Raw genomic sequence first — 16,469 nt, 5'->3', positions numbered from 1 at the left:
ATTCTGAAACACTGGCCTGGTTTGGATGCCTCCAATAGGCATGATGACAATTTGATGACATCCTGGTAGTCACAGTGAGCCAACACGTAGCCCTCCATTAGCTAACATCAAAATCTGAGACCTGCTGGGTTAAACAGTCCCATAAATCTACAGAAAACAATATACGAATCACCCTGGGTCTATGGGGTACGCCTCAGTACACTGAGCCAATTGCTACCACGTCTTCGTGTGAGTCTTTGCTGATGGTGGAAGGGCTGAGGGGTGATGTCAATGTCAAGCTGTGCCTCACTGGGGTGCAAGAGGCCCTTCAGAGACTTTCACTGTAGCTATCCCTGGCAGTTCCTAATATTAGGCACATAGCACCTCATGAGCACAACAATTAAATTTTCCAGATGTGGGACAGGGCTCTGCCTTTGGAAACCCTTCCCACAGACATCAAGCACACCCTCATATGTGTAAGGGCAGAGCACAGGACTCACTGCTTCCATCAAGTCTTTCCTCACAACTAGGGTAGGAAAAATTGCTTGGTAATGTTTATTTTTGCAAAAGCATTAAGGTCAGAACACTTCTAGAAAAAATAATGGAAACAGTAGAATTTCTGGCCAAAAGACAATACTGACTTTTGAAATACCTAGAGACTCTGTTGACGGGTTTGCTAGAGACTGTACTATCAAAAGTGCCCTCAAGAGTCACTGCTGATTTGACAGATAAAGTCAGATGGATTAAAGCAGTTGTTCCCAGCTCGTGACATTACAGGATTCCTCATGAGATCCCCTGATGCTCTGCAAAGCTGCGGGAACTTAAGAGGAAGCTCAAAGCATAATATTGTCCACTCAGCAATAATGTTCCTGGACCAGCAAGAGGTGAAGATCAGCCCCCAAGAACCAATCATCTGAAGGTGTGCCTGTGCTCTACACTGCAATACAGGAACTTGAAGTCTACATTCTGTCCGCACCTCATCTGAGAGAGGCTGGAAGCAGAATGAGCAGTCAGCTCACCTCCAGCATGATGAGGAATCATTTCAGTGGTCCCCCAAAACAGCACTGCAGGGCTCTAGAGGGAGCAATAGGCTTGTAAGCTGCGGCCCCTGGGAATGTTTGGAAGGAACCAAGGAGGGGAAAAATGAATCCCAAGTGACAACATGGTCACATGAAGCTCCTGCGTGCTGCTTTAGTCATCTCTGAGCAGCGTCACAACCAGACGGGTCCAGCGGTGAGAAAGCACACTTAAAATATAAGTGGCTTCATGGGCAGGTGCAAAGGGGAATGAGAACAGACACACTTTAGGGATGAGAGGCCACATCTTGAACCTATCTCTTAATTTTAATCCGTCTCTTTCTCAGGCAAAAGGAGCCGTTGATTCCATTGCTGAAGGTTCATCCAAAGAAGGACAGAAAAAAATGGAGTTAAAGTTTCAGAAGTTTGCCCGTGGTGGGTGGGGAGGAAAGCGAGGCCAACAGATTACGGCATTACAGTTGCAATCTTTTGCTTTTGGGATGTATTTAGATGATCACAGATGTGTCATCAGAGTAGGGTTTTTTTGGTTTTGCTTGTTTGTTTGTTTTTAAATTGTTACAGTAAATTATTAGATAAAAAGAAGAAGAAAAATGGGAAAGGAGACAAGAATGCTTGTGCTGACAAGGACAAAAGGTATAGATGGAAAAATATGAAATATAATACCCAAATGCAATACAAATTATATTACAGGCATTTATATTATATTAGTGAGAGACTTCCAGGTTCTAGTAAGAAAGATTATGATACTTTTTTTTTTTTTTAATCCAGCTTCTACTTTTTAATGCTTATGTACTTACTTTTCTTAAGCCATGCTAAATGATCCATTTTATATATCTTTACAATTTCTCACAACATTTTCCTGGGTATCTGCCAAAGTGAAGATGTCTACTGCATTTTAATAACATATCTGACTGTATCTCTGGGCAGGATGTAATACACATATGCTCGTGTATTCATTCTCAAGTGTCGACTGTTATACAGCAGGGCCATATTTTGCCATTCTTACCACTTAAGCTGCTGAATACTCCAAATGTAATCAATAGGATGAGAAGGGCCAATATAATTTGACCCTTTGTTAGTTAGCTGATGCTTATCATACAAGTGAAATATGTTTGTAGGTGTTCAAGTTGCATGTCCAATTGCAAAAAAACTGCACAAGTCCAAATTCTGTGCTCAGGTGGTGACTCTTTTCTCCTGCCCCTAGAGAGAGTTTCACACAGTCAGAATATAACTTTGCCTGTTATGTTTGGCTCAGTGGCTGCTTTATCAGAAAAAAGCTGCAGCTGAAATAAGTGGCATAAAAAAAATAACATAATTTGTTTACCATCAGCACCACAGATACCACTGAATTTAAATATGAGAAAAAACTGTTATTCACCTCATCTGCTACCACACTGTAGATGGTTTACAAATTCTGACTGCCACAGACCAGTGGTCCAAACAGATAAATGTGAACACGGGGACATGTCAGCAAATCAGGGTGATTACCCATAGAAATGCAAGAACTGCCCATGCAAATCAGTGTCACGGGCAATGGATCTGGTTTTGTATTTATATGAATGTTCTGCAGGTGTAAGAGTGTGTGAAGTTGGAGATTTGGGAAATACACCCACTTGCCTCCTGCCACACCAGCCTGGGTCAGCATAAAGGTATACTTTTGAACATTTCTGTCGAGTGTCTCACTCCAGGAAGTTCTTATATCTGTGTTTACATAGCATCTACTTACCCAGAATGGAATCTCCATCGCATTAAATCAATAGGTGTTTTGTTTTGGATTTATACAGGGCCAAGCTGTCATGCAAATGGCCAAAATTGGCCCAGCTGCAAACTTGGACCCAGCTATGAACTACTGAATTTGTTTTGCAAGAAGTTGTGGAAAAGAAACTTGTTACTGCAGGAGCATGGCTGGCTCTGGCTTCTCCCCTTCCCTTTCCTTCCCAACTCCCTGCAGCACAACCAAGTGCTTAACTAAGACCTGTGCTTCACTCTTTGTTCCTCCCTATCCATTCTCCAAGCTTTTTTTTCCAGCTAACATGTCAAATGCTGTGGTGAAGAACAGCAGAGTCACCTGCCTCTCCTGCCACAGCTCTGAGGACTCCTGGAGCTAGAAGGCTAGAAGAAGGCTGTGTCTGGGGTGGAATTTCAAGGAATCATTTTGGTGAAGTGTATGTACATTTAACCTAAGGCAACACAGGAGCTATATTAAGCAACCAAAATTACATAACTGGAATCAAGTAACATTAATAGAGAGGCTCTCAACCTAAACAGGCACTAAAACTGAATTTTACCTTAAAACCATTATGTGGGTGATAAGGACAGTCCCTGACACTCTTCTAGAAATTATCCCTGACAATCTTCTTATTTCATAGGTCAAAGACATAACCCTAAGCCTGCAAGCTGTGGACATGAAATATTTAACAAAATAGATGCAGAAGCTGGTTCTATATGTGGTGTAACCTACAGCTGTTAAAATAAAAGTGGCTCAGGCTCTCAGCAGCTATTCCAGCAGACACATGTCAGTGACACACAGCAATGTTTTGTGCGTGCCCCTTGTCATCAGGTATGACAGGCATGCTACAGGACCTGTCCCTTGCACTGCAAAATGCCCACACAAGTAGCATGTTCTAAGGTCTCTTTTCTCTTGCTTTGCTGTGCTAGAACGGCACCAACATTCAAATCCTTTTCCTCAGGAAAAAGGACATATCTTCTCCCTAGTGACCAATGACAGAACCCAAGGGAAGGTCAGGAAGATGTGCCAGAGGAGGTTTAGGTTGGACATGAGGAAAAGGTTCTTCCCCAGAGGGTGGTGGAGCACTGGAACAGGCTCCCCAGGGAGGTGTCACGGCCCCAAGCCTGACAGTGTTCAAGAAGAGACTGGACAAGGCCCTCAGACACATGGTGTGACCTGTGCGGTTGGCATATGCAGGGGCAGGAGTTGGACTCAATGATCCTTGTGGGTCTCTTCCAACTCAGGACATTCCATGATTCTATGATCTTCCTGCTGGCATAAACAAAAAATGCTAACACCCTGCACCCCAGAAACATGTCACCATCAACTCAAAAATCACCTCTTTGCCTGAACACTGCTTTTTATCCATTACTGTAGCAACTAACACCTGCAGTATTTGATCTGAAGCCCTCAGAAAAGTGATTCTCCATTGCATAAACAGAGATCACTCACATTTTCAAAAATTGCAGGAGTGGGACTCAGCTCACTAAAACAGCCACAAATTATCTCTCTTTTTTTTGGGGGGGGGAGGGCGTGGAGCGGGCAGTTGTTTACATTTCAGTTTGACAAGAGTTTGTGTGCAGCCAGTTTCACTTCTGCGCTGATGAGTGGTTTCACTTCCCAGTTCCATGTGTTGTCATGATGATACCATCCATCGCCTCCTCCAGCCTTGCAGAGGCCTCTGTGCTAATTCCTTCCCTGACAATCCAATGGTGTGTGTAAAAGTTTGCCTGTGAGGCACCTGATGGCCCTTCTCTACTTAAGAAACTTGAATTTGAAATGCGCTTCTGTTCAGAGTAAAACTGGCAGTTCAGTAGTAGGACATACCAGGTGTGGATACTAAATGGTCATGGTCATTTGTCAGGAAGGGTGCTGCAGCAGAAAACAGATAGGGAAATAACTCTGAGCTTATGGGAAAGGATATAAATGTGCTAACTAAGGAGAAGAGGCTAAGGTCAAGGGATGTAGGACTGGGGTGGCAAGACAGAAGTCTCTGAAGACAGGGTGTCCTACAATAGTCAGCCTAGGGTGACACCCAGTAGTTAGCTGAGACATTAGTCACTTTCGTATGCCAACATCAACAATCCATAAACACACAAAACCACCAGGAATCCCCCGACATTGTGATGTTGCCTAATTTCAGAAGAGAGACTATTTCAAGCTGTGGTGGGAATTTGGCTGGCAGAAACATTATTTGTACTTTAGCATCCTTAGGTTTACATCCTACATAAATACCTGCTTTTAGGCTTTACAATGGAGATGATATGTGCATGTGTGTGTGTGAGTGCGTGCACCAGAGTAACAAAAATGTTTGACAATATAAAAAAAAGTGGGTTTGCATCCTGTTCTGAAAGACAACCCATGTGACCTGTTTTAACTGAATTTTTGGGGTGGGATGCTTTCTTAGAAAGCCTACAGAAAGTTTGCAAAATGGATTACAGCATTAAAAGACTGGGATGGGGGGAAGACCTTTTAATGGAAAAGCCAAGCAGCTTCTAACAAGTGAAGTTGCTGCAGTAACCACTATAAAATTCTTATGAACTTGGGTGGAGACAATAATTACAGCATAGGAAGAATGAGATGCTCTGGGGTGCCTGACCTCTACAGCAGAGTGGCAGCACAAGATTACAGTTTGAGTCTTAAAATGCAATGCTTATTGTTAAAATATTTTTAAGACTTGCAATGTACATACGCAATTTATACAAATGTACATGTCACTAGAGTTTGAACACAGACTTTGACAGAGTAGAATGATTTTTCCCTAAAGGTCACTCTAATAGAAATCTCTGGTGCTCCAATGAGTGGGCTACTCCAAAAACTGAACCTCTGCTTTCAAGCCATGACCTACTACATTTCAGGGAATTTAGATTTTTTTTCCTTACCGCAATATCATTTTAGTTTTAAATGAAGTGCTTCTCCCTACCAGAGCTTGGACTGTTTGTGAATAAGCATTCAGAAATGACTTAGTCTCCACAAAGTGCATCCAGCTCTAGGGTGGAATGAAGAAACGATCATTCAGCAGACTGCTGTGTCACTGCTGAATGGTTCAGGGAAAGGGAAAAAGAGCAACAGGAGCACCAGGTGTAAAGGACAAAATTACTTAAATGCAAAGCTACTACCTTCTCACAGAAAATGCCTTGAGATCTTTAAGCCTAATAATAGTCCTTAACCCACGTATAATTTCAAACCATTAATAAGCTTTTTGAGGTAGAAATTATCACCCCCACTTGGTAAGTGATGAAAGAGAGATGGAAAGGTTAAGGCCCAGATCCACAAGAGGATTTAGCTGCCTGAAGTGAGATTCAGGTTTGATTTAAACGTTTAAGTCCAAAATTACACTCCTCACCCCTCCCACCCCCTCCATCCAGGCGATACCTAGCAGCAGATGCAGTGGATATCTGAGGGGGCTTCCCCTGATGAACAGCCCTGTGCCCTCGAGGCCACAAGCTCAGCCTCTGTGAAGGAAAACCTCAGCGTGGTCAGCCTGGTCCTGACCCACAGCCTGAGCCCTCCTCTGCCCCTCTCCTGGGGCAGTTTGATCTGGGAGTTGCTGCTTGGGGTTCAACTGCTGGATCAGCCTCTCATGGTGGCCCCTTCTCCTGCTTTAAGCGCGAGTACAGTTCCCCAGGGAAGTTCCCTGCTCTGTAGGATGTGCCTTAGACATACACTGCACACCCCACAGAAGTGCACCCTGGCCAGATGGCTGCAGTGGGGTGGCAGACCCCTCAAACCTGGTGGTTCTCTGGCTGGAGATCCTTTGGGCAGAGAGGTCCTTCAGGCAGAGGGGTGGCACACACCTGGCTCCTGGGGCTGGTGGCTGCAGTGTTTGAGGTGAGGGGAAGTGCAGTCATTCCAGTCTCTTCTCCAAAGACTGCTTTTGTGTTTGAACCCATGATTTCTTCACCCCTCAAAACTCTGTTCTCATCCTTTGACTAGTTGTGAGAGTGGGAAAACCTTGGTGTAATGGGTGTTGTGGGTTTTGCCAGGTCCTATTCTGAGGCATCTTCTTTTTATGATCTATTTGCCTGTAAACCTAGACAAAGCCCTGTGAGACCTGGATTTTGTCTCAGTCCCTCTCCCTTTTTCCAGTACTGGTTTCATTTGGCATCAGCCCCAACCTGGCTACCTGACCAGACAGATGCTGGCATACCTTAGTGCTCTGGCATGAAGCTGGAGCTGGGAACAAAAATGCTCCTTGCCCTGTGGAGAGATGAAGATGATGACCTCCCAGCATGGCTGCAGGAAGAGAGGTACAGAAAACAAGGAAGGTATGGGTTCACTGGAAGACCAATGAACTGCTCTGAATATGAAAGGCATGGAGCGCTTTTATGATCATCAGGGCCATTTTAGCAAGAGAAGGACTTCCTCCTGCAGTTGCCTGAGAGCAGGTGAATGCCAGAAGACAACCTGACAAGTCACTTCTTCAGTGGGGAGCTGAGCACGGGAGTGTGCACTGGGACTGTTCACTGTGAGTTTGTTTTCTTAGAGGAAGGACTCCTCCATGCTGTCATTACACTAATGCAATGCGCATTGATTTCAGAGCTCCAAAGAGGCCTGGGGTCACTCAATGGATATCCATGCAGTCAGCGATGGGGGAGATAACACTGCCATTATGAACTTGGAACCTGCCAAGTTCCACCAGAGACAACCTTCAAATGTAGAGCAACCTCTGTGGCCTCAGATATGGATGTGGCTTTGTTAGAGTTGCGTTGCATAAAGTCTAGCCTGTGGAAACTTTGTGCCCTTGCCAAAGTGTTTCCTTCAGTTCCTCCCTAAACTTCAGGGAACTGATGTGCATACACACTGCTCAAAGCACCGCCCTGCTGAAGAGCCCTTATGGCATCAAGCCTTCAAAGCAGCTGCTTCCCCCCTCCTCACCTCAGTCTCCTGAACCTCCTCCCTTTCCACCGTGCACTGCTCGCTCCCTCCCCTCACCATGTGGCAGGTAGCTCCCCATCCTTGGAAGGAATGGTAGGAAAGGTTGAAAGGAATTAAGGATAGTCCCTAGCAGCACACTTTAAGGCCAAAAACTGCTCCTGTGATAAAAGCTCACACAGGAATCCCAACCTCTGCTGAGAGGCAGCAGGTCTCAAAGGTGTCGGGCAGGAAGAGCATCAATAGAGGAAGGAGAACAGGAGACAGAGATTGATGCAGGACAGAGATGAAGGGAATAAGGTCATTTTGGAGAGGCTGAGAAAACTGTGTTGAAATAATATGATGGGAAAACCAGGAGAGAAGTAGGATGGGAGCAAAAGAGGTGGAGAGTCACACAGCACTAAGGTAATAGAAAAAAAAAGGTATTCTTTTACTGTTGCTAAAGGGTTTTTAGAAGGGAACAGAGACTGATTCACTGATGAGGACTTATGCACATGACTATGCTGGAAAAGCCTCTCTTCACAGCAATTGTAAACCACTGACTTGCAGCATCCTCATTTCTGCTAATCCTGAGTGAGCTGACAAGAACTGCATGCCATAGGGTAGTCATCTGAAGTTCACTAGCCAGCCCTGAAGCCAGTGTCCTAGATCATCTCTCAGAATTATTTTATTTTTATTACAAAATAGCAGCTGTTATCCGAGTTGTAATGCAGGTACATATATATAGGTACACACAAAATTAAATATTTTTTCACCAGAACTCAAGCAGCTTCTGAAGGAGGGCACACTAAAATAAAAAGCAAAATAAAAACAAAGACAAAAAAAAGGGCTGAAGAGCAAACAGATCTCCTGAAACTATGTAACCTCTTCATCTAGAGAGGTACTGTGTTTTCCCTAAGCAGTGTCCTGGTAAGGCCAATTCCTTTTATCATGGCAAAAAAAAAAAAAAAATGCTCAGAAAACAGCGTCTGCCTCATCCTCGTCATTAGCCTGAGTTTCAAAAATGTACAAGCAGAGCTCTGCAGAACCAAAAAATAGATTTATTGTTATTGGACTGAGGGCAGTGGTTCAGCACTTGGCATGGCCACTGTTTACAGCAGTAATGCTCCCGGAGACAGGAAGTTCTCCAAATCGCTTTGCCATTATTTTTCTCCTGTTGACACTTTCTGATCGAGATTTTTTTCACCCAGACAAAATTTTAAGTAACCCAGCAGAGAGTGTTTGGGAGCTGGCAAAACCATCCACAGTCATGCTCAGCCTCACGGACCACATGATGTTTTCCGAGTCAAACCCCCATGTGGAGCTGCATCATACATATATTTTCTTACACAATCAGCGATTCATGCAAAGCCGGCTGCACGTAGCAAGCGTGTGCCGAAGACGACTCGGGTGGCACTGGTGTAATGAAAAAGACTTTTCCTCTACCCTCCTCCTGCCGCTATGTCCCTGCCAAAGGCCGGCACCGAGACAGCCATCGTCTTGAAAGAGACAGGTTTGCTCATCAATCTAACACCAACCCCAGCTATTTGGTTTTAAACTAAAGGAGGGAAGATTCAGGCTAGATATGAGGAAGAAATTGTTTACAATGAGAGTGGTTAAACACTGGCACAGGTTGCCCAGAGAGGTGGTGGATGCCCCATCCCTGGAGACATTCCAGGCCAGGCTGGACGGGGCTCTGAGCAACCTGATCTAATTGAAGATGTCCCTGCTCGTGGCAGGGGATTGGACTAGATGAGCTTTGAAGGTCCCTTCCAACCCAAACTATTCTACGATTCTACAATTTGACTTGAAATATATATCTGCACCTCTGCACACTGAATTCTTCCACGGCTACTCGGTTTCCACAGAAATTTTGATTAAAATTAACGACCCTAAGTCCCTTAAAAATAAAATTACTGCTTCTGGCTTCTGTCTTTCAGAGCAAAACTCACCATTCGACCAGACTGGAGGAAGAAGAGTCCTGTGCTAAACATGGATCCTCCATCACACACTCAGGGTGAGGACCAGCAGCGTGGCCCCTTCCTTCAGCCGCTGCCCACAGGCAGCAGGACAGGCAGTGGCGAGACAGACAGCAGCAGAATGCGCAGCAGCAGCCCCAGGCGAGCAGCATGGCAAATTTCCAGTTTTCCCACCCCAAGGGGCATGCCAGCCTTGCCCGTACCCAGCACGGTGGCAGGGCTGCGGGATGACTCAAAGGAGCTGCCCGTTTCTCTACGGCCAAACGCCCTCCCGCTGGCCATAGCATCCTGCTAGTGCCACATCCTTATCAATCCCAAGTATAAATATGCAGTTGTTTTTAAACTCTATCAATTGGCCCCTTTTTTTCCAGTTTTGATTGCTGTTGGATTTCTTCTATTTTTGTCCCGTCTGGCAAGCGTGGTTCATTGTTACTCCAGTATCTGATACCGCGTCGCCCTGAAGCATTCCGATGGTTTGGACCAGGACCCAGCCGGCTGCTTAATACTGATTTTACGATCCTGTTGAATAGCATCCTCCTCTGTTTTGCACATACTTTTATAATTTTGAATGTGTTTAAGTAAAAAATAAAACAAATTTTAACAAAGTGCTTAACTAATGCAACCACATGCTGAAGCTGCACAGAAGGAGCAAAATTCTGAATTCAGAGGACAAATAAAAATAATTGGACTCAGAACCCAGGCTAGTAATTTCTGGGTTTTAAGTATTTTTGAGATTCCAGCTCAAACTGAGTTTTCTTCCCCAAAATTATGTCCAGAAGGAAGAGTCCTGATGGCAGAAACTTCTGATTATGCTTCATAATATCTACCTCTCGTGTTCTCCTACCAGCTACTCCTGTGGAAAAGAGTACTTCTTTGGCTCTGTGAAAACTGAAAACTATTGCAAAGTTTATTCACGCATCTAATCCCAATAGTTGGTAGGAAATATATACATAGGCTTAATTTTCAGTCCTTTCTAAGATGCAGTTTCCAAAAAGGCCTTGCTGGAAAGCTATCACAAAGCTCCAGCTCCAGATCTCAGCTTTAGATTGAGAACTTCTGTAGCAAGCCAAGACATTTCTCTATTAGCTACTATTATGATAGCCTATTAATATTTTTTTTCATCTTGAAAACATGTTTATTTGTTGTTTTTTTTTTTCAATGTTACATTCTACAAAGAAGATAGTTACTGGGGTTAATGATTCCATGAGGAAAATATGTAATGCTTACCAAGCCACAAAAGTTTTCCTCTCCAAAATAACTATTTATTTTTAATTTTATCCAATGAGCTTCTATGGTGTCAGGCTTTTTGCATCAGATTTATTTCATCATAGTAACCTAAACCGGTTCATTACACATTAAGAAAACAGAGTACTTTGCAGTAGTAGCATTTTGAAGTTCGAAGTCTTTTTGAATGGAAGGAGGAAAATAAAGATTAATTTTTTTTTAAACCAGGTAATCAGGCAAAGGGGGCCAAGATTGGCTGAAGTTTTAAAGTACATTTTTCTTTCAGAAATTACTTACTTGGGCTTACAAGCCAGACAGGCAGGTTTTCCCAGTAGCATTCTCAAACTAGGGTGAGGAATAGTAACTCTGGAGTCCAGCCAATTCCAATGTAAATCTGTTTTGTTCACGAAAGTGAGCCAAATTGCTTTTATACAACATCTCGATGTTTCATGTGACCTGCGATATTCTCAGTTCCCATTCTGGGTGTCAAGAAAATTAAGTGGGTGGGGGGGTTTTTTGTTTGGTTTTTTTGTTCGTTTTTTTAATACTGAACAACAGGCACAGACAGAGCAAAGGGGGCAAGCACTTGTTGTTAGATATGAAACGAACACTATAATGCAGTTAGGTTCTTCAAGCTTTGGCCAATATTTCGTTGGTGTGTCTGCTCTGACAGACAGGTGGGATCAGACCCCCAAACAGAGGGAACTGCCGTAACTCTCTGACAGTCAGCGCAGAGCTGCCTATTCACTGAGATGAAAATGTGGACAATAGCCTTACATTTGAAACAGCCATCAGACTGTCTTTCCAGATTTCATTTAAAGCCCACAGCAGAAAATTTAAACTATTTATTAAGAATGTCAAGAATGACAATTTCCTACTCTCTTAGAAGGGAGAGAGCAGTGGCTTACCATTGGTTCAGTGAGGCATTTAATGGGGACGGTTACCCCTGGGTGATAACCAATGCATAGGGAACTGTCAATGGTCAAAGCCATTCCTTATACTCCAGCAGGGATTTAAAATCACCTGAGGTACACGAAGAGCATCCACCCTGACCGTAACCGACGTGAACTTTCAATCCCTATTCACATAATACTCCTGGCATCACATTATCACTGGTGGCAACTGAACTTATTCAAACTCAAATATTACACAGCAAACAAAGTTTCAGTTAATTTTCCTCCAGCGAAGTATCAAAGGAAGCAATGCCCTTTGAAGCAGCTACCTTATGCTTTAGGCTTTATACAAATTCAACAGAACAGCACCTCAGAAATCCCATACCAAATGCAAACAATCCCCACCTTTGGAAAACAATCCCCTGTTCGAGGAGTAAACAAAAGCATACATTAGTCACTCGCTCCAGAGATGGGCAGCCAATGGAGGTGATGAGATTTAACCTCGAAGACTGACTAATAGCATGCAGCATTCCCACATCACTCCATCGCTTAAAGGATCCCGAGCACCCGAATGTCACACAACATACAAGGTTTGTGTCTGCACGAGTGACCAGCCACTAGCATTTGCTTATGGCAAAGTGGCTCAGCGACGCTCCCCGCCAAGATTTTCTGTATGAATAGGGACTGTTCTCTCTCAGCTGTGGGATTTTGACCTTGAAGCTCACACAGTTCACTGTTATGATTTCCAGCTTCACTACCATGGCCAGGAACTGAACTACAGGTTTGTTTTTATTAGCTTCTCCGCCACTTTGCCAGCTATTCATTTGAATCTTCTAAACAGTCATCTCTGAATCATAATGCAAATTCCATTTACTGAAAAGGTGGAACCTTTAATATAACAAATGAACATGTTTAATGACTGATACTTTTAGACATTACAGCATCTCTTATGTTTTCAGTAAATGGATATAATTTTCTCTGCATTACCCTATTATTATTCTTTGCTAGCATTACGAAGCTACATTCTCAGCTGCGGGTGTTTTCCACCAAGTGCATTTTGAAGACAGCCCAAACAACATGATCTAAAAGACATCTCTCTCTGTATCCTCAGCTGAAAATGCTGCAGGATACAGAGGAATTGGGTTGGTATTTTATTCTTCAAATGCATTTACTGCTTGCATCTGTGTTTCAACAGGGCTGTGTTCTTCCACAATTGCTGACTTTATTTATATTGGAAGAATATCTACAGATGCATTTCACTTCAAAGGCAAATAAAGGCTGTTGTGTATAATCAGGATAACTTCCTCGGTCTCAAGCCTGACCCGTCTCCCTTTTGGAGTAAAACATTTTGCGAGCAAGCAAGCAGAAGTGTGTCACCCTCGCAACTCTCCTGAAGCATGCTCAGAACTCCGTTCATGTTCGTAAGGGCCACGAATGCAACCACACATCAGGAGATGTCTCAGGTGCTCACATAGGGAAAGAGGAAGGTGAAAATGGTGAGTAGGGATCAGCGAGCCCCGAATATTTAATCTGCTTCAGAGAGACATCAACGCACATGTTGCTGAAAAAGGTAGTATACAGAAAGCTACTGAAGTGCAGTAGACACTGTAAATTTGATTTGTGAGTGCTACTTCACTGAATTGTCCCTAAACAATGCTGCTGCATTTGGAACACCATAATGTTATTTTTCAATTTTACTGAAAGATACGAATGAAACAAAACAAAAATATGTACATAAATATGATCTGAAGTCGCATGGAAGATGCGACAGTTTTTAATTATTGAGCTTAAAAGAGAGGCTGATCTTTTCATTGAGCTTTTTTCTGAGCAACAGCTCTGCAGCTGCTTCTGTGGGTTTGACTGACCCCCCCCGACACATGCAGAGGACTCCTCTCACAGCAATAAGGGCAGTAATGCAAGAGGAACGCTTAAAATAAGGTTGTAATAGAAAGGTAAACATGATTGCCTGGAATTTTATGAGGTTTAAGATTATAGAATGGGGCCAAAGAGTGAAGGTGTGAAGGGTCCTTCTTGTTGATTTTACGGGCTTTTGGATCAAGCTTTGTGCACCTGCCTACTCACATGCGGCATGAGCCACACGTGTCAGATACTATTTGCAGCTTCCTAACAACATTTTTATATAGTTTAGTCTGAGACGGCTTTGACTCTTATTTGTTACTTATACTCATGAGGCCCATTTATTTACTATGTACTAGTAATTACTGGTTATCACAAAGGTACAGCAAGTTGGATATTAAGCTCATCTCTTCTGTTCTATCACACACACCTTGCAGGAGTACATTAACTAACAGGACTACTGTATATTGTTCTATATCTATTTCAGAGAAAGAAAGGTCAGAAAAAGTGCCCTATGCCTTCACTAGGTCATGATGAAGCCAGAAAATATTTAGATCTATGTTGGACTTACTCATAATTTTAGGTTGACTCACTCTGTTACAGTGACCAGCGTTTGCAGAGAGTGCCTGGGAGCCCCAAGCTGGTTGTAAGCCTTTACACAAGCTGAAAATTCTCATTTTAACTTGAAAATACAATATTTAAACATGACTAATATTGTGCTGATCTAAATTTAACAGGATGGCTTCTAGACTCAAAATGCAACTTGCTGTCTATGTGATTTTTTTTTTTTCAAATGAGACTTCACTGTTTAAAAATTGAAGTGACATAGAGGACAGGCTACAATAAAGCAAAAAAACCCATATAGCTAATTCCGTGCCTTTGGAATTGGCCTGTGCCACATCTTGCAGCATTCCCTGCCACAGAAAACTCAATAGACGTCATCTTCAAATTCCCTCTGTGTAACCAGAACTTTACATAACTCGTGAATGTGACCAAAGTGTAGCTGAGAACAAACACATACCTCTTCCACTTCTACCCACGAATCGGAGGTCGTTGAACCTTGCTACTTGGTTTTTCATGGCAGCTGTGGCGTTCCTGAGTTCTGCAGAGTAGTTTTCATCGTTTCCAGCCATCACCGTTACCAGTGTCCCATCGGGCACGTCTCCCAAGGCCACCACCTAGGAAATCAAGGAGCAGAAGCTTCAGCTTCCTTATGTGACACTTAATTTGGGGTGCAGAAGATCAACAAGTAACATGATAAAATAGAAAAAAGCAGCAACAGCAAAAATCTATGTAGACTAGAAGCTGTTGGGGAAAAACAGGAGTTGCTTCCATTCCTAGTTTGCAGAGATACAGAAAGGTTTCTACATTGATGCACCGCTGAAATACACAGCATATTGTGTACTCCAACATAAAAAAATACATGAAATAATCTTTCTGAAATACACTTCTGTAATTGCCAATAAATAAATTCAAGTAACAGGAACCACTTCGGGTCTGATTTACACCAGTAGCATTCCTTTTATGCTACAATAAAGTAAGCATAATAATGGAAATGTAAAGTCAAGAGAAAACAAAACCAAGCCAATCGTCTTATGGATGCAGAGGATCAGAGTCCACACAGCTGCACCAGCTTCCCATCTTTTCCTCCCACCGCTCCAAATAGAGCTGCCCCAGCACAAATTCAGAATAAATCCATCAAAAAAAGCGCCTCAATCAAATGTTTAATCACAACTTACTGAACAATTTCCTTTTTTTTCCTTTAGAAGCATGGAAGCAAATCATTAACTTAAGACCTCACCCGCAACCTGATAGATGAAAACCATGATCTGAACTAATGAAATCTGCAATCGCTCAGCCAAAGGCTTTCACCTCATCCGAAATGTTTGCGCTGTAGCTCCTTGGTGCCAGCATCTATCAAAGAAATATTTAGGAACACAGGGTTCGCTGCGTTTCTGGTGCGATGAGAAATACATAGATTTCTAACCTTAAATTTGCTGACTTGTATCTGCAATGTTCATAGTGGTTAAATTATGAAAAAGTTAATTTTATCTTCTTGAGCAGGACTAAATTCTCAGAACAATTTTACCCTGCTCTAATTGAATGGATGTCTGGTGCATCTCTAGATTTACTCTGGTAAAAGCACGAGCTTGAATTAGGTCCTCTATCATACCTGTTTTAGATCACATTGGTTTCCCCCCAATTAAATCTATGGTAGGAACTTCAGGCCTACAACTAAAAAAAAACCTAACCAACCAAACAAAAAAACCTCAACAGAGACTGAAAAAAAAATTAGCTAGTTTTTATTTCCTCTTTTACACATTGTAAAAGGAAGCAGTCCTGCATCACGTCCTCTGAGCTGCAGCTCGATATTTTTCCTTCCTCTTAATGTTTTCTAGCTTATGTCCATGCAGTTATAATTGGCTCATACTTGTCACGGCCCAGTCTTATTTCTATTAGTTTCTAATCACACTGGTCTTTCCAAACAGGATCAGCGGCTCTTTTACTTGATTGGTCTCTGACGCTTATTCCCTGGCCATAGCTACCTCCCACAATAAGAGAGAGGTCTCCAGTCGCAGGTATCTCACAGCCTTTCCTTCTTCAGGAGGCTGCATTTCTCACTTCAGTGCTCTCCCGTTTGTCACCAATAACCCTTATTTTTCACTTCCACATGCAAAGCTAAAATCACTGTATCAAAATTCCCTCTTTACGTATCTGTTTCAACTTCCTCTTTCCCATTCCTTTGCAGCCCAGGTTTTTGGGGTTTTGTTCTCCTCTGTGTGCCATAATGCATTTCTGTGGCCTGTGCTACACCCAGTGTTGCGCTTTTCACATTTCCCTGGTTTTGGCATAAAATAGACCTGCTCAAAACATCGAAGCTAGTGAGTTTTATCCTTGCACAGCGCTGTGTCACGAG

At 42.9% G+C, this 16,469-nt stretch overlaps 1 protein-coding gene across 2 annotated transcripts in view; it reads right to left on the bottom strand.

Annotated features, from left to right (window-relative positions):
• Positions 1-16,469, bottom strand: part of RUNX1 (RUNX family transcription factor 1) — a 173,347-nt gene that overhangs the window by 53,300 nt on the left and 103,578 nt on the right. For both annotated transcript variants that reach the window (XM_065634502.1, XM_065634510.1), the window contains exon 4: positions 14,574-14,730. In XM_065634502.1, the coding sequence (XP_065490574.1) occupies positions 14,574-14,730 (157 nt within the window). The remainder of the gene's footprint in view (positions 1-14,573; positions 14,731-16,469) is intronic.

Source organism: Caloenas nicobarica, chromosome 1 (assembly GCF_036013445.1).
Source record: "Caloenas nicobarica isolate bCalNic1 chromosome 1, bCalNic1.hap1, whole genome shotgun sequence".
In the NCBI taxonomy this organism is placed as follows: Eukaryota; Metazoa; Chordata; class Aves; order Columbiformes; family Columbidae; genus Caloenas; species Caloenas nicobarica.
Note: the sequence above shows the minus strand (reverse complement) of the source record. Positions and strands in the feature narration are given on the sequence as shown.